General features: G+C 43.0%; 1 protein-coding gene across 4 annotated transcripts in view; it reads left to right on the plus strand.

Moving 5' to 3' along the window:
* The window catches only part of MYOCD (myocardin), a 94974-nt gene that overhangs the window by 15698 nt on the left and 61185 nt on the right, over nt 1-18091 (plus strand). For 3 of the 4 annotated variants that reach the window (XM_090061062.1, XM_090061058.1, XM_090061060.1), the window contains exons 2-3: nt 3321-3386; nt 11409-11464. In XM_090061062.1, coding sequence (XP_089917188.1) covers nt 3321-3386; nt 11409-11464 — 122 coding nt within the window. Of the gene's footprint in view, nt 1-3317; nt 3387-9318; nt 9363-11408; nt 11465-18091 lie in introns of those variants that run through there. The other variant, XM_090061061.1, reaches the window with a different exon arrangement.

The raw sequence follows: 18091 nt of genomic DNA on the forward strand, positions 1-18091 counted from the left end.
TAAGGAGTCTCCTTTGGAAGTGCTGTCATTATTCAACTCCAGTTCAGACATGAGGGAAGTTTCATTCTGGATATTACAAGTTGCTGGCAAAAGCAGAAGGATAATGAGGAATAGAAAGGAGCTGAGGCAGGTCTGGATGACCCCAAAGTCCTGAGGTGCTCAGAAATGGGGGTCCTGTTATAGGGTTGTGTCTAGGTGGGAGATGAATATGCAGTTATATTTTCATAGATTTCATAGATTTCATAGACATTAGGGCTGGAAGGGACCTCGGGAGATCATCGAGTCCAGTCCTCTGCCCTAGGGGCAGGAAGTCAGCTGGGGTCATAGGATCCCAGCAAGAGAAGCATCCAATTTGCTCTTGAAGGTCCATCAAAAAGCATGTGCCCTTGTTAGTACCTTTCTACTCAATTTCTGCCAATGGAGAGGAAAACTGAAGAGGTCATTGGCATGATCTACAATTCTATTAAATACAGAAGAGATTCATTCTGACAAAACAGAGGGGATAATTCAAAGGGTGCTGAACTAATTTTGAACCCCAGGCCAGACCCAGAATAGGGCATGGGGCAACAACAGTGGCAGCATCCACTGCAAAGGCAATGTGGCAAGCAGCTCTGGGCCATGCTGCCATGGGGTAACCAAGGTCAGTGTTGCTAAGGGCCAAGTTCACTGATCCATAGCGCCCTGGATTTTGCAACAGGCCCTGCCCCTGCTAACCATTTCCTCAAACTCCATGGCCTTCCTATAGCATGGGGGGCTGGATGGAGTGGTTCTAGGGGACAGATCCAGCCTACAGGCCATATGTTTCACACTCTTGTGATAAGTGATAAGTAAGCAAAAGAGTGTAAAGTATATTACTTTATATAGGCATAGGAAACTGTAACAGACATAAGACAATACAGCATCTACCAGTTCATGCCACAAAAGCAGAATATACTATACCCCACAGGACAGGCTATACGCCATAGGATTTAGGATCCTGTTGTAGTATACTTGAAATATCAATAGAGAGTTTGCACATGCTTTTCATTGGGGGAAAAAGAAGTATTTATTTGATTCTGGGCAGAAACTGTGGTTTTCTCTGCTCAGTAACTGGTACCCATCTGTCAAAGCTTCTTCCCAAAGGCAGTCATATTAGTGATCCATAGTTCCACAAAGCAATACATTTTTACAGGCTTGGTGTTAACTTCTTCTTACTGCATTTTGCAGGACCCCACAGCTGCAAATGTCTGCATCCAAAAATTTATGCAAAGGGAAATAGTCAGGATAACTGCCATGCGGACAAAGAAGCAGAGAAAGCACTGGTTTAAACTCTAGGAGTAGAATTAGCAGCACAAGTGGATGAGCGAGCTTAGTACTATATACAGTTTGGCAATTTCCAGTGCATCCTACTCCCATCCCCACAGATATCAGAATAGTTCCTTGGACTGCTGGACCCTCTTTGCACTGTGCTGGGCTTCCTATCCCTCCAGTCAGCATAGCTGATTATAAACATCTTGGAGGCTGGCAAAAGCCATTAAGTGAAACCAACTGCTCCAAGGATTTTGTCTTATTATGCCACATCAATATAGTATGATGATATTTACCACAAAATGCACAGAGACTGGAGTAGAATCTCCTAACAGCAAACACTCATCTGGAGAGTAGCAGGGAGAACAATGATGTTATGATTCACAGGGTGTCAAAGAGTCCCAGAGCTATAGCATCTGCATCATCTAAAATATGGAATTTCTGCATACTTAAAAATCCCTTTTGGAAATCACAATCTTGTCTCAGACAGTGGCAGTGTTTGAACCTAAACAAAAGTTGCTGCTTATCATTTTCAGTTTTACAATTTCCCCATGTTCCCATATATTCAAATGTCTTTTTCACTCACATTATAACCAGCCCCCAGTAAGCTGGGATATATACTTAGTTGCCCAGAACTCTGATGCTTCTGCCTTTACAATAATATTAGAGTTCTTGCATTACACATGGGAGGTGGCCTGCTGTCCAGTGGGTGGCTGTAAGCACCCCCAACCCCATACACACACAGACATGCACACTAAAAAACTCCCTATCTTTACTCGGTCCCTTTCACTTTGTTTTTTCTTGCCTTTGTTGCTTACCTTGTCTGGGAGGTCACACATCAATAAAAGAGCCAAGAAGCATCTCCCAAATGTAATACTGGATGAAGGGAATCTTTGCTCCTTTTATGGCCCAGCACAGATTTGTAAACACCTCCTAGTTGTCTGCCCTCCAGCTAAGTTGCCCTGGCGCCACTTAGGCCCCTAGCAGATGTTACATTTGTTGCTCATGTGGATATTATACCTCAAATCATAACATGCCAACTGAGCACACATTAAAAGTATTGCAGGATACTTCTGCACTGCAAAAAAGGTGTTGTTATAATAAGCAACTTCACTGTAACTGATCTGCTATTTTTATCCAGGGATAATCTGGTTTAAGTACTGGCATGTTACAATTTTTCATGTCATACTCACATGTAACACAAAGGCCATGTAACATCTGCCATGAGCCTTAGAGGAATAACAGAATAGAAAGCTGGTATAGATTCCAGAAGATATAGACTTCCTCCCTATTGGGTGTGTCTACATGTGCATTGATGTGGGTTTAAATGTACTCTGCAGTAAATTACTGTGCAGTGAGCAGAAATAGGCTGGTGTCTCCACATGCAGGCGTTAAAGCACATACAAAGTGTTACTACTCAGTACAGCATCTTCATGTGTGTTACTGTGAGGTAACTAATTGGGCATAAACTTGATGCCTGCATGATGCAGGCATCAAATTTATGCTCAAATCAACATAAGTACCCATATTCACTGCACAGTACATGCATGCACATGTAGATGTGAGCCCATACTGCACAGTAGTTTCAGTTGCTGCACAGTAAATGCGCACATGTAGATGTGCCCATTGTGGTCCAGTAAGGGGAAGTAAATTCTCCCTCCATTTTTAAGTAAAACCTAAGGTCCTGGGGAGCAATAGAATGCTTTACCCAAGTCCTTTCTTCTTCCCTTTTCTTCCTTTCTCTTGTTTCCACTTCTGCACCACAATGCAAAAACACTGTCCTAGAGACCCAGCTATTAAATAAAACAGCATCACAGTGCTGGCCTGCCTCCTGATTTCCCTGCCATTGTACATGAGCATTCCTCCTCTTGGAAGCTGCTCTTTCTTAATGTACTAACTGAATCCTGTCTTTTCTTCCCAGAAATCAAAATCATGGGCTGTATTTCTGAGAGTTCATTAGTAGGGTTCTTTACTGAAAGATGCTTGCCTCAGGAAAAAAATATTATCTCTTCCTGATATACATTCTTTAACAGTTTTACAGTTACGGCTTCAGCAGAGAAGAACCCGAGAGCAGCTGGCGGACCAGGGCATCATGCCACGTGAGTACCTTCCTTACCCCTCTCTCTGCATCCACAAACAGCCTAGAACTCAAGCAAGTCACTAGTAGATGATGTGATGATACAATCCTCTAGTGGTGCTACAACCCTCCAGCTCTGCAGACTGGATGAGTGGCATGGGGTCTGTGGGCTGTGTCCCAAGTGCGGGACTGTTCTGCAGACCTAATCCAGAACAGGGGCAGTTTATGGAGTCAGTCTGCGGGTGTGAACTGGAGTGACCCTGCGTGCTGGATGCAGCCGCAGCACAGCCCCATACTCTGGCCCAGCCTTGTTCACCAGATACAGCCATGGCGTCACTGCAGGGCTGTCATCCAGACCATGGGGCTCCTCCAGTGTCTGTAAATTTGGCAGTGGAAGAGTGATAGCAGTGTTAATTGTCATGGCTCTGGGAGCATCATTGTTCTAACTGGCATTTTATCCCTAGGTCTGTGAGTCTGCTGCACAGACTATAACAGAGGCTCAAATTGTTGTGAGTGGAACTACCCAAATCTTACAGCCTCAGTGGCCATCATCTTCACTGGCCATCATCCTCAGGAGAGCAGTACTCCTACTTCTTTGTGATGCTTTGCACTTTATTAGGCTGTAGTCAGCATAGCAGCACAGCTAGCTTAGCTCCACCATTTCACCGGAAGTGTTTAATGTGGAATGGTGTAAGGTGTCTCCTGGGTGTGCCAAGTACAGTTGCTCTTCTGGAAGTCAATGCAGTTGTGGCATTAACTCATGCAGCGTGTTGCCCTGCATGTGGTAGGAACTGGCCCAAAAGCAGAGGCAATGGCACTGGAGCCATTGTTCAGAGAGGCAGTAAACTTAAGGCAAACTGACAGACATCGACATTTCTGCCTAACTTTTCTGGATGTTTCTGGGGACAGGGGGTGATACTGTAAAAGGGTTTATGACTTTCCCCCCTCAAGAAGCCTGAGGCTAGTCAATTGCCAGTCTCTTTTTAACAAATAGAGGAGCTCACAGATGTGTAAGGGAGTATAACAGTATAATGTTTAATAAAATCCAAGGGCAAGATTCCCCAGCACCAACACAGGGGCTACAACCCCTGGATCAACAGTGGCTGTAGCATCATGTAGCATATGCTGAGGTCCCCTCCAGCGTATAGCCAGCAACCCACCCAGTGTGCACTGATAGAGACCACTTTTCAGCCCAACTGAACCAAAACATCTCTTGGGGGCCAGTGCATCTTCTCTGCATCCCCACCTGAACCTGCCTGTTTTGGGACCTAGGATGCCAGGAGCATGTGGGTACTTTGCCCTGCTGTGACTCTTTCTCTTCTCAGCTAAGTGGATTTCTTCCACTACAGGTTTGCAAGCTTTTATTTCGTTTGCAAGATCTCAGTCCGGCACAGGCTATAGAACAATGTTTTCACTTGACTCCTCCCTCTCCTGTGTCAGAAAGCCAGACGCAACAGTACCATGTCAGCATGTAAAAATCAGGAAGGGAAAGACTAACATTGATCTGTCTCTTATATCGGTACTGCCCCAGGAACGTAAGGCCAGCAAACAGCATCAGTGAAGAGGAGGCAGCTAGAATCCTATTTCACTTTATACAATTAAATGGTCATTTTCCAGCCTTGTGAGTGGCTTTTTTCAGCATGTACAACCAGTTTCCTAGACTATTACTCCCACAATGTAGATGCATAAGCACACGTACATTAGTGCACCTTGCTCAGGAAGCAGAAAACTTGGGTTCTAACCCCTCCCGTGCCCCCGCCAACCTGTCACACTGAGAGGGTTTGATCACATCACTCATTTGCCAGGGGAGCGCCCCACAACTGACACCACAGGTTAATTCTAAGGCAAACCCCTTTCCCGCTCGTTTTAAAGCTGAGTCATTGCATTTTGCATTTAATATTCAGTTCCTCTTGGCATGAAGGCAATGCAGAAGATCTTGCCCCACTTGAGACCAAAGATCCAGGCAGAGGTGCAGCCAGACTGCTGCATGACACTTGACGTAGTGGCACTCAGTAAGATGCCACTGTGTTTGCAACTATTTTTGCACCCCCTCCACTCCCCGCAAAGTGTCCAGGGCTGCTGCCTCTATCACTGCCCCGCTCTCCTATGCCCCTCAACTCAGTTATGCTACCAGATGCCAGGTAGAACTACGATATTGCTCCCTTACAGAGCAGGAAGGCATTGCTGGCTTCCTCCTAGCTTCACATATTTCTTGCTCTTGGATGACAAGGGGGAATGCCAGAGACACTGGACAACATACCCAATGACTTGAGGGGGGACAGGGTAGAGCATCTATATGTGGAAGTTGGAGAGGCACAAGTTTGCACTTCCACCTGTTGGAAGGGGCCCAAAACCTAGGTTTCCCAATTTCCTGGGCATGTGACCTAATCACTTAGTTATTGGGGCTGAAACATGGGAGGGTATTTATTCTTCATCACATGGTATTGATTTACACTTCCCACCATCACCGTGTGTATGTAGTCATGCATCTGCCCAGCCAGTACAAAGCCTATTGAGCATATGCACTTTGTACATGTACACAGACTTATCCACACTGCCCTGGTAAAGTAGAATCACAAACTGTGTGTAAATACCAAATATGTCATTTACGTGGTTGAAAAAACTGCCATTTATATGCACAAGAGTAATGGAATTTTGCTTCTAGATCTCAAACATCCTCTGAGCCCTGTTAAACACATGTTGAGCATGAGCCAGAAAAAACACAGGCAAAGAATTGTCTATATTCACTTCTGTCTCATCATGGTCTCCTTTAGAATCGTTGTTAAAGTTCATGACTTTGCAAGATCTGTTACACTTCTTTCATGCCGCTTTCTCCCTCTTTCTTTTGGTTACTGAGCTTTACTCTATGGGTACTCTTAATAAATGCCGTGAAACAGGTGTTAAATCTAAATAGAGGGCAGTAGCAGGTATGCTTTCTGTTCTTCAGTAACAAGACATTTCAGTAACAGCATGGCTGTGGCATTCCATACAATACCTGGCTCTTCCACTATTTCTTTCTCATTCTGCCCCTTTCACAGATTATCTGTGTTGACATCTGTACAAGACAATCAGTACAGTATTGCCAATCTCTAGTGTTCAAAAATCATTTAATAGCAATATAATATATTTTTAAATATTATTTAAAAAATAATAAATGTTGAGTTATTTTTATTTGCTTTTTGCTTTTTAACTTTTCAGGGTTTGTACTATTAAACTCTTCCTCCGAGCTAGGAAGAGTAGGGGATGAGATCATGTGATTCCAAGAGCTGGGACTTTAAGTCCCAAATATTGGGAGACCTATAGTAAAATCAGAAGAATTGGCAAGACTGTCAGGTTCTATACCACCTCTAATATCTCCCATACTTTAAAAGTGGGCACTTAATGTGGATATGCAAAATGCCGTATCTCACACTTGTACACCAGAGTGATATGAACATACAGGTCTGTGCACTTGAAAAATCTCCAGCTGGTATGAATGCATGGGGTACATGTACTTGTAGGAATGGGGACCTAATGCTTTATAACAAACTTCTGCCTTGCACATAGTATGGTATGGCACCAGCATTAAACCAGGGGCAAGTAGTGATACATAAATAGCCTTTTCTCATTGTTTTTAGCTTTGTCAGATTCTCACCTTCAGGGTTACCATTTTGCCAGTTGGTTTCCCGAAATGAGAGTGAGGGCAAAGAAATATGCTGCCATTATAAGAGTAAATGTACAAATCTTTAACAGCTCTGTTACCTCAACAGAAAAGCTTGATGCTTTATATTTGACTAAAGGGAAGCTCTGCATTTGTTAGTTGCCACCAGTTATTCCAGTGGAAATGCATTTTGATTTATTCAACTTACAGAAACCTTAAAAGCATATTTTGTGCATGCATAATTATGTTGTACCAACAATAAAAGTTTGTTTAATTATGATCTTCCTGTATTCTCTGGGACTTGGTATGCCCATGTAAGTTGAGTTCCTGAAGGTACACATGGACTGGAACCTCATTCCATATGCTATCTGAAGGTGAGTATGGAATGAGGTAGAGCTCCTATAATGCTCAGTGTCTATAGTGTATTAGAAATCGTAGTTCTATAAATTCAGAGACAATGGTTTTAACATTTAAGCTCCAATAAAACACAAAAACTGATTGAGCTACCCTCAAATGATTGAGCTACCCTGTACTGTTAGAAAGCTGCTTCAAATGTAAAATAGTCATGCTAGACCAGATCTTAATGATGTAATTGATCCCAAGACTGCACATAGTCCTGGATTTCCCACCAGGATATTTTAAAATCACTTGGCTAAATTTTCTGCTGGAATAATTCCATTAAAGAGATTTTGACCCCCTCCATATAACCGATCCTCTTATTTTTACACAGAGGACAGAACAAAAGATAGTTCAGTATTCATAGTAATAGAACATCAGTGGGCAGAATCATTTTAAAAAGTATTTTCTTTGTGCAAATCCATGATCTATGAATGTAGTCAAAAGCCCATGGAGGTGCTGACCACTACTACTGTTTCTAGTCATTATTAAAAGCTCATTAAAGAAAAAACTGCAAACATGATACAGCATGCTTCAAGCTGAGACAGCTCAGCATGCAGCAGGCATAAGCCCAAAGAGAATCATCCTGGGGCTATCTGAATGCACCACATGGTGAGAACGTTTTTGTGTTGTAAAAAATCTGTCGTTAGTCCCACCTGGAATGATTAAAGCAGTTAGGGAAATAAAGGTAAAAATCAGCCTTGCTCTCACTCTCACAGGTAGGCTGTGGATGGAAGAGAAATGAAAGCTTTATATATGACTCCCACAGTGAAGAAGATATGGGGAAGGGGGAAGGGGAGAGGACTAGCTAGTGGGAGAATTGCTCAAGCTTCATCTTCCTTCTGGCCTCTTCAATGGAAAACATTTTGGAACTGCCCAGATAAACAAACAGCAACACCAAGTGGGAAAAAAGAGTTTGTGTTCAAACAGACTGAATTTACTGAGATTGCTGTCCGAGCCGCAAGGCTCCAAAAAGGGCTTCCAGGATTTCATGTACAGCTAGTCTCATACAGTTAAAATAACAGATCTTCTGCTAAAATGATGCATTGGCTACAAATACGCTAAAAATAAGCACAGATGAGTAAGAAAGAACAACCTCTGAGCAACTTTACCCTGGAATCCACTGATGGAGTTGTATGTGCTGGAACCCATGAAAATGAAGGGAGAATCAGACTTCATGAAGTCCATGAAGTAATCCCACAATCACACCAATGCAGCTGGGACCACAGCCTGCCCCATTCTACTAGGTATAGCAGGCTGAATGAAATGGCAGGAGCATACTACAAGATATACCGGTACTATTGAACTTCTTTTCCAGATGTAATTTTATGGTCTTGATGAAAATTTGGAAGGACTGATTTCCTGAGAAAATTAACTTTCTGGAGAAACTAATTCATAAAATCCTGTGTATCCTAAATGGGTATGTTTCATGATCCCCAAAGGACAGATTGTGATTCATTAGATGTGGGAGACCAAGCTGGGAAAAGAGCAAGGATCTTCTCTTGGTGCCCTGTGCAGGGCCCACCCGAAGTCTACAAGGCAGGCCCGGTTCTGGGCTGGCATGGAGAGAGGGTTAGGGGAGCTTATTCCTTGCAATGGCCTGCACAACTAGAGGCTTACTGCATCTATTTAAAGGGCAGTGGAGCTGCTCCTGCAAAAGTTTACTCTTGAGAGCCTCTGGAGTAATTTTGGACAAAGTCATGCTGGGGCTCTTGCTACATATAGGAAGTCTTCGTGCTCCCACGCAAGGCTGAAACTTATAGGCAAAATATAGTCCTAAAATTGGCATGTCAAGTCCGGCAGCTCTGTTCAATCATCTCCAAGCCACTGCACTTCTGAGTTGTTAAATTTCATCCCACAATTATCTGAGATCTTATATGAAGAACTGGTGCTAGATATACCTTTATTTGTTTTGCAGACTAATACCAGCTGCAGTATCCACATAATTCCTCCAAAACCTTGGTAAATGACTAAATACTGCAACACTTTCAGCATGAGTAGCATGAAGTATGATCTGATCAGTTTCTGCCCGCAGAAACCTTGTAACATTAGAACATTTTAGTGAATTGGGCTATAAAAAGTAATGTCTGTTGCTTATTTCATTTTTTTCATTTGCATTCTGTTAATTTGCTTTTAACTAAATCAGCTGTCACCACTCTTCCTGGCTGCTCACCAGAGCATGGCACCGAAATGCTACCTTGTCTGTCTGTCTGTCTACTTTTCAAACGTCAGACACAGGAAAAGGCCTTCTGGCCTCTTGAATTTTATCGTGATTCATCCTGTTTTTTTTCCCCACTGGATTCTTGCTTCTTCCAAGAGCTGATCCAGGTGTTCCCCTAGACTTCATATAGGCATCTAGTTGTTCTACCTGAGTTTCCTTTTTACTCTTTCATGTTGGAATTTTTGACTGACCCCTGTTTTCTTGAGCCTTGTCTAAACTGAATTTCTGTCCCTTTTTAAATTACATTTAGAATGGGGGACAAGAAGCAAAGAGGTTAATTAAATGATGTTAAATGAAACAGACCCTAATATTTGCAGAAAACCGCTCCTACAGATATGCGAATATCATCTCATTTAGTGTCAGAATCCAAGATGTCACCTGATTCTGTTTTCTCTTCTGAGCACAAAAACTAATTCAATGGGAACCCTGAAAAACTCATCCTAGTGATTCTAACTGCTACTGTCATTTAAACCCTACAGATGAGAATAATGCCACATGGAGCAAAGTGGGGCTTTTTGTTCCCACAGCCTTTATTTCTGCACCTTGGAAACAATGATTTTCAGCCAGAAATAAATTTCAGTTGAATTTAAAATAAAGGTCCAAAGATTAACATTAGATGCTTCAAACAACATTGGACACAGGCTCTGTTCAGTAAGCCTCTTGAATCTGATACTAACTGTTAACTGGTATTTTACAGAATCCGTAAGTAACAAACTCACAAATGACCCTAACTGTCAACTCCAAATGCTGTTGCCCCAACAGGATGCCTTAAGGATTTTCACTAGATGACTGGAAACCAGACTGACAACCCTTGCACAGAAATAATGTTTTGAAGGGGGTAAAAAAGTCTAGCCATTCCCTTTTCCCTGGAAAGCCTTCTCTAGGGAAAGCCAAAGTGTTTGGAAGTGGTGACCAGAGCAGCCTGCTGACTTTGGTGCCCAGGCTGTGTCAATGGCCCCCTTATGCAAAGTTTTTCTATACAGTGTGTCATCAACACTTTTCATACACCCCACTGGGCTGAATAAAATATGTTTCTCAGTAAAACACAGTGGAGAGCTGCCAAGGTGCAGAACCAAAGCTGTGTTGCTCATAGAATAGGAGTTGTAGAGGTGAAGGAGAGTTAGTTTGCAAACAGAAAGGATGATGGTACTCAGTGAGAGGAGCATGTGGGGCAAAGAACAGATAATAGAACCCTCCAAATTCTGTCCTGACTATACAGGTGCCAGTGAGGCTGCTCTTGCTGCATTCTAACTGAAGAGTAATGAGATCCTTTTCTTAGGTTCCCCTTTCTTGCTTGAGCCTCCTTACCCTAGAGGCTTCACAGTATGGACCATCCACAGGCTCTGACCTCCTGGCAAGTTCTCAGCAAGGTCTCCTTTCTCTCCTGGATACTGATCCCTTGTTTCCTCTTCCCCACTCTCCACTTTGTTCTCAGGCAGCATTTCATGGCACTGTAATTTGCAAAAAGCTCTCCAGGTAAAAGCTGCACCTGGATTCACCTGGATTATGACGTATCCTGTAGAACACCAAGCTGCAAAGCCTACACCTGTCCATGTGTCTTTTGCTCGCCCTTTGCTCACCATCCCTTCTGCTCTCCTGCCACAAACTGGCTGCGAGAGACTGGGATTTCCCATAGCTTTCCTGAATTATTTTTAGATAGCACAATAAAGAGATCAGCTAGTTTGTGTTGCTATTTTTATACCATCCATTAAAATGCTGCTTTTGAATATACCAGTGGCTGCTTGCTACCACTGCTGTGCTGATTGTGCTTCTGTTTCCTATTGCAGCACTAAAAAGTCCATCTGCATTCCATGAACAAAGGAGAAGCCTGGAGAGAGCCAAGGTAAATTCTGAAAACATCTATATGAATGAATGAATGAATGAATGCTGTATCAATTCACATATTATTTTACAAGTCTGCATAGATTCCTGTAGAATCAGAAAGAGAATCTGTAAAAAAGAAACATTATAGTCTTTAAGCCTAATCTTGCTCCCATTAAAATTACTGGCTCAGGTCTTCTCTTCTACCTGCACTGTGGTCCTCTATGTCATACTGTCTAGGGGAAATATGTGTAAACTAGTGATCCAGGAAATTTAGGAAATATGTGAGAGTTGGGTTACAGAGATGAAGAGGGGAGATCAGACTGATCCCTGGGGTAAAGAAGAGATTCTTGGAGCAAGTTATGGAAATCCCTTAGCTGGCCTCTCATTTCTTCTAGGAAGTTCAGGAAAAAATGCCAACACTCCACCTTTTATTTGTATACATTTGAATAAATTGAATTAGGAATTTTCTTGACCAATTACAGCCATTACTATGCCAGTGCAACTCAAGGTAAAGGCAGGTTAAATTCCAGCTACTGGCACCATTGGAGTTTATCCCTGCTTGACCAAGTAATAGATTCCAACACAGCAGGTGCAACTGAATTCTATTTTCCATTGTACATTTCTGTCCATCTCCCTGGCCCTTTATTACCCTTTCTTTACATAGTGGCCATGCAAGCCTGTATACATAGACTGAGAATGCTGTAAGTCCATGAAAAGTGACCAGGTGGTGGTAGGAGAAGAGGTCTCTCTGGTTTTATCCCCCAAAACTGTGAAACCAGAGATCTGAATTTTAGGCCACTCTTGCCCACAAGGGGTTTAATCTGCATCTTTCTGGGTGTGTCTAAATGAAACATTTACTGCAGAGCTGACTAATTAGTTTCACAATATATGTCTCAGCATTTACACACGGGCCCCCATTAGGGCACAGGAAACTAATAAATTCTATAGCAGAGTAGTACTTGCTACAGTGTTTTTTTGTGCATCACAGCGCACATGTAAATGCTGACCTGGCTGGCTCAAGCACAAGGGTGCTAGCCCTGTGCTGAAGCACCCTAATTCCCCAGCTATCCACTCCATAGCATATTGAGCCTAGTTGGAGCAGCCCTGGGCTGGCAGGCTGACCCCCTCCCCACTTCCCAGGTCCTCTGCCAGCTGGGGCTGCTCTGACCAGGCTCCACATGCTGTGCATGAATAAACTTCAGAGCTGATTGCTTTGGAGTTAATTGTTCCTAGATGCATGTTTAAATAGCTCATGCAGGAGCAAAAAACTCCAAAGCAATAAGCTCCAGAGTTTATTCATGTGCATGTGTAGACTCATCCTCTAACTGCCCAGCACAGTGCTCTAAGCATCAACTCATTGTCCCAACTGCTCTCCAGAGTTGATTTTGAAGCTGAGCCAGTGTCTTTTGCATTGAAGGGCAGCACAGTGGGGAAGTTACACCATTGGGATTAAGGGTTCAAGCTAAAATCCCAGAGCCAGCAGTCATTCACTTGGCCACACACCTTGTTCTCTTTTTCATGGCCTTGCATAGCTTCTTCTTTTGGCTGCCGGTTTCAAAAGAGTGCTGAAGGCCAGTCTACATACTGTGGCATGGTGGTTAGAGTGCTGTGCTAGGAAGTCAGAGAGAGCCAACTTTAACCACCTTCTGGGCAAGGGGACATAGCATTCAGGTCTCTAACATCCTGCCTAAGTGCTCTAAACACTCCAGTCTTGGGATGAAAACACAGGAGGGCATTCTTCCTCCATCTGCTAGTCAAGTATTTCTGGCATCCTACATTGTCAGTGCTTAGATGCAGGTATACATCTACAATACGCACATAAATACCCACTCAGTCTACATGCACACAATTACATGTCCATATTGCAGGTGAAATAGAATCACTATCTGTATGTAAGTGCCAAAATTGATACTTAAATGGATAGAAAGCTGCCACTGAGATGAACTAGAGGCAGTAGAAATGTCTGCCTTGTTGCTTTGCCTGCTAACAAAAGGGGTTGTACCAGCATTATCACACCAGTGGCTCCAATTGGAGCAAATCAACAATCTAAAGTAGGCCTTAAATCAGTGATTCTCAATCAGGGCACCAGGCTACTCTGGGGCGCTGCCAGATCCTTTGAAGGGTGCCATGGGGTGTCAGGCAATAAGAAGATAAGACAAGCAAATAAGCCAGGCTCAGGCTTATCCCTGCCTGGATGATCCCTAACCCCTAAAGCTCAGCCCCTGTATAAGGAGGTAAGTTCTGCAATATATACATTAGTTTTTGAAATTGGGTGCCATTCAATTTACAAAAGTTATGGAGGGGTGCCTCAAGTCCAGAAAGGTTGAGAACCATTGCCTTAGAGTGCTTACTGTTGGGGGACATACTCACCAACTCAGTGGTAAAGGAATTGCCATGTATACCCCATGCTATTGAGCCTGTGCTAAAGAAGCCAAGTACTCTGAGTACAATTCTCCCTCCCAGTAAATAGCTCTAACCCACACACAGATGCTGCCCGCTGAATTCAGCTGTTACCCCACAAAACATACATAGATTCCATATTGCTAACTCTAGTGATGTAGCAGTGTTTTTGCAATATTTCATATATTTAAGGGTTCTTATTAGTTTTTGATTTCTGACTCCAAACTCATAAAGATTTGCCCTTATGTAAAAGGGTAACTGTCTCCATAATACCATCAACAGGACTGAAGCAACAAGCTCCCCTCAGCAAGATGTGCACAGCATTTCTGTGCTTTTTTATAGTTGGGCTGGTTAAAAGTAGGGAAACATTTTATGGATAATTTTCATATGTCCATTTTCACCGAAAAAATATTGAGCTCTGGACTTTTTGGCTAGGTCCATAGCTGGGTGAAAAAAATAAGGTTATTTTTTATGATTTTTTTTTTTAAGTTTGATCCCTTTATCCACCAAAATTTGAAATTTTCTAAGTAGATATACTTTGTAAGTTAAATCATAGTTGCTGTTCTAACAGATGTGAAAATAAAGAGTTTTTTGGGGGGTGATATCTCTTATTGGACCAGCTATAGTGGGGAGAGGTCTTCAACAAGCTTTCAGGTGCAAAATGCCTTTCCTCTAGTCTGGGTCACAAAAAAAAAAGCTTTGTACCCAAAAATTTGTCCAACATCCCTCCCAACTATAGAGTTGGTCCACTAAAAGTTATCACCCAGAAACCCTTGCTTCTTGCATATTTCCTGGACTGTCATGGCTACAACAAACCCTACTGCACTTATGAAAGATGACCACTGTCTCCCTTTGCCTCCAGTTGGAGCTGAAGCTGGGCTGTTCTCAATGAAGATTGTTATGATGGGCAGGTCAGGGAGAGACCAGGAAATGTGTAAGGGTAAAGAATAGACTATGGGAGCAGCAGGGAGCAGGAAGAAGTTAGAAATCAAGACAGGGGACCATGAGGAGTCAGAGGAACCTGGCCAGACAGAGGGTCTGGCATGGGAATTAGGGTGGCACTGAGAAAGAATGGAGCAGGTGAGAGACCAAGGAAAAAACAAAGGAAATTCAGCTGGCAAATAGCTAGAAAGAGGAAACTGCAGAACGGTATGGTGGGAGAATGCTGATAGGGCAGCTGTCTATTCTGTCTAACCAAGTAAGGCTCAGAGATAGGCAAAATAACAGAAGTGTCTCCTTAAAGCAGCAGATGGTGAGCTACAGCTCTCCATTTTTAATTTCTGGTTGAATTTTGACCATGGGATGATCCCACACAAAATAATAGGGAGATGTGGGAGACTGCTTCCACCAAGAAGAAAACAATGTGATTTCTGGCTGCTGGGGGCCAAACCTCATGGTTTTGTTTTTAAACAAATTTGCCTCATTTTTGAAGTTGTCCCCGCACACACAGGCTTAGCAATACACTGAGGACCCTACACACATGCTTGTTCATTAATCTACCTCTGTATAGACACTGACACCTACCTTACTCCCTCGTGCCGCCTGCTTATCTGCTACTGCTGCTATTTCATTGCACTGCACTCCATGTCTTCCTAGTGCAGTAGTCCCTAGCCCAGGGTTCAATGGCAACGTGTTGCCATGAGACCAACTACCATTGCTCATAGGCTCAGGATGTTTTGCTTTCCGTAGGTAGGCATTTGCTCAGGTTAGTAGGGAGGACAAAATATGACAGGGCTCAAAACCCATCATTTACTCAGTATTTTTGCATGTGGCCAATTAAAATTCATGACCACAACCCCAGTCAGTGCTTGAGAAAGTGAAGGATACTGGGTAGAGGATCATTTCTTGTTCCCAAATGTAGTATGGCCAAAAGAAAGTTTCTTTATGCTTGCACATGCCCTGCCCCCTTCTAGACAGTGCTAGCAGGTAAACAGATAAACAGAGCCAGCTGGGGGATTCAAGAACTTCCTTCCAGTGGTAAGACAGGGCACAAGGGCCTCTGCAGTAGTTCTGACGGGGTGGCACTCCCCAGGACCAGCTGCCCTGAGCTACAGAACTGCCAGAATGAAGAGAGGTCTGAAGGGTTGATGACATAAATCCCTGGGATGGAAGACAACCTTGGGCAGTAGATCACACAGAAAGATTGACTTTTGGCTTTGCAGCACACACAGTGATCTATCAGGCCACTGAAGCACCTCAGGTAACTATGTATCTCTCCTAAATGTGCCTTCTTCCCACTAGACCCTGGTATCTAGCCAAATTCAAGTTCCCTGAAGACTGATGAAAGCAGAGATGACAGAACTGTCTATTTCCAGAAGACATTGGAAAAGCTTCTGACTAGATTTATTATTTGGGAGCTATGTCAATTTTCCAACCCACTGCAAAGTCCATCTACAATGCCCAGTTGTAAAAGCACACTGTCCAAGACAAATGTTTAGGAACATATATGCAGTCAAGCTCCAATGACAATTAAGAGTCAAATATCTAATGTGCTACAGGTATCAAATATATTTTGATTAGCTCATCTCAGAATAATCCTATTCATCCCACTTGGTCTTCTAGTATAATTTTCCTAGAGTCGAAACAGAAGAAACATTTGAAGGGTTTACAGCTCCATTTGAAGCACTTAGAAAATGGAGGATTTCAACCATGGACAGACATACAGCTCTATGCCACAACCCAGAGCTGGAACACTTAAAAATCTCTGCAGGTGCATACAGCAGCATGCTGTCCAGCCAGGAGCCATGACAGGGGCTGTGGCTTCTGATGGCTCCATTTTCCCCGCATTGGGCTGTCAGTGTGGCTCTGCAGCTCCTGGTCTCCTAGGTGCTGCAGCTCCACTCGTCCGTTGAAGAGGGAACTGGAAGACTGGAGGCCCTGTGCTGCTTACCAGAATCAACAGACAAGATGTGGAGAAGTATGCAGGGATTGGGAGTTGGAGAGTCTCCCAGTTCCTGCAGGTGGGAGCTCTTGGACAGTGGAGGCGGATTAGATAGGAGAGTGCTAGCTGACACAGTGCCCCCTCTCCTACCTCCTCTTTCCCCCATTCCCCCCATGGGGAAATAGAGCATGTGGGATGCTGGAAGTCCCAGGAATTCCCTATCACACTCCATAAATCGTGTGTATATAACCTGAAATGCTTCATTTTGAAGTGCTTCTAAATAGTACCTGTTTCCTTCAGGATCATTTTTGGAGTGTTTCCAACTTTGGAGAGCTTCAAAGGGTGTGTATGCCTATACTGCTCCCCCATACAGTGCTTGAAAGGCATCAGAGACATTTCAGATGTTGTGTCTGTCCATACCCCACGTCTTTCTTTTCCCCAGTTATAGTCATTATTAGTTGTGTCTGTCTGCATGTAAAACAATAATGGTAGTGTGGTTACATAAAAGGGAAATGTGTCATATACAGTTGGCTGATTTTTAATAGACTATAGCAGTTCATTCAGTTATTTTGAGAGATTTATTTGCAGCTATGGTGCAAATGATATTTATGGAAATGAGTTAACTGGAAACTTGTGGAAATGTTCTTGTGAATGAATATATTCTAGGTCACTGACTGTGAGTTGCAGGCAATAATAAATGGCTAACATGAAAATTAGAAGTGCATCTATGAAAAATTAGTTTGCTTAGGGAATTTCAAGCATTCTAAAGCATCCTTGAAATGTTCTGTATTTTACTGTCCATGTACACAATCGAGTCTCTGTCTCCTCGCTATAAAGCTTCCAATATCTGTGTCTAAATAAGCTAGTGATTGGCAATTTTTAGTTTCTCAGTTCTAGATGCCAACTTGAGAAGCCTTGAACAAATGGGACTTTTAGAAGCTAATAAACACCTACCGTCCAAGAAACAGGACTACCAGGATGTATCAAGTCAGGTGTTTATAAATAGAACCACCCAAATCATTGTTACCTTGGCCAAGAGCTTATTGAGGACCAAAACATACTGCCATTAAGTAGTGGGAATCGAGGGAAACTCAGTAGATGGACTGAACCCACCATACATGAGGTTTGTTAAGGTTCATGCCCATTTACCAAAGTTACACTTAGAATACCTCATTCACCCTTTACAAGAGATCAAATCTCGCAGATAAACATGGTCTTTATATAACCAAGTAGTTTAGTGTTTAGATAGTAAAGGGATGAATAAAGCCCCTGACAGATGATAAAGAAAAGACCCGATGGAATCTGATGCAAGATCTGAGCTATCACACTTCCTTCCATACAGGGGTGTGTGAAACGGGATGTATT

Source organism: Crocodylus siamensis, chromosome 8, assembly GCF_052110815.1.
Source record: "Crocodylus siamensis isolate JL-2025a chromosome 8, ASM5211081v1, whole genome shotgun sequence".
NCBI classification, from domain to species: Eukaryota; Metazoa; Chordata; order Crocodylia; family Crocodylidae; genus Crocodylus; species Crocodylus siamensis.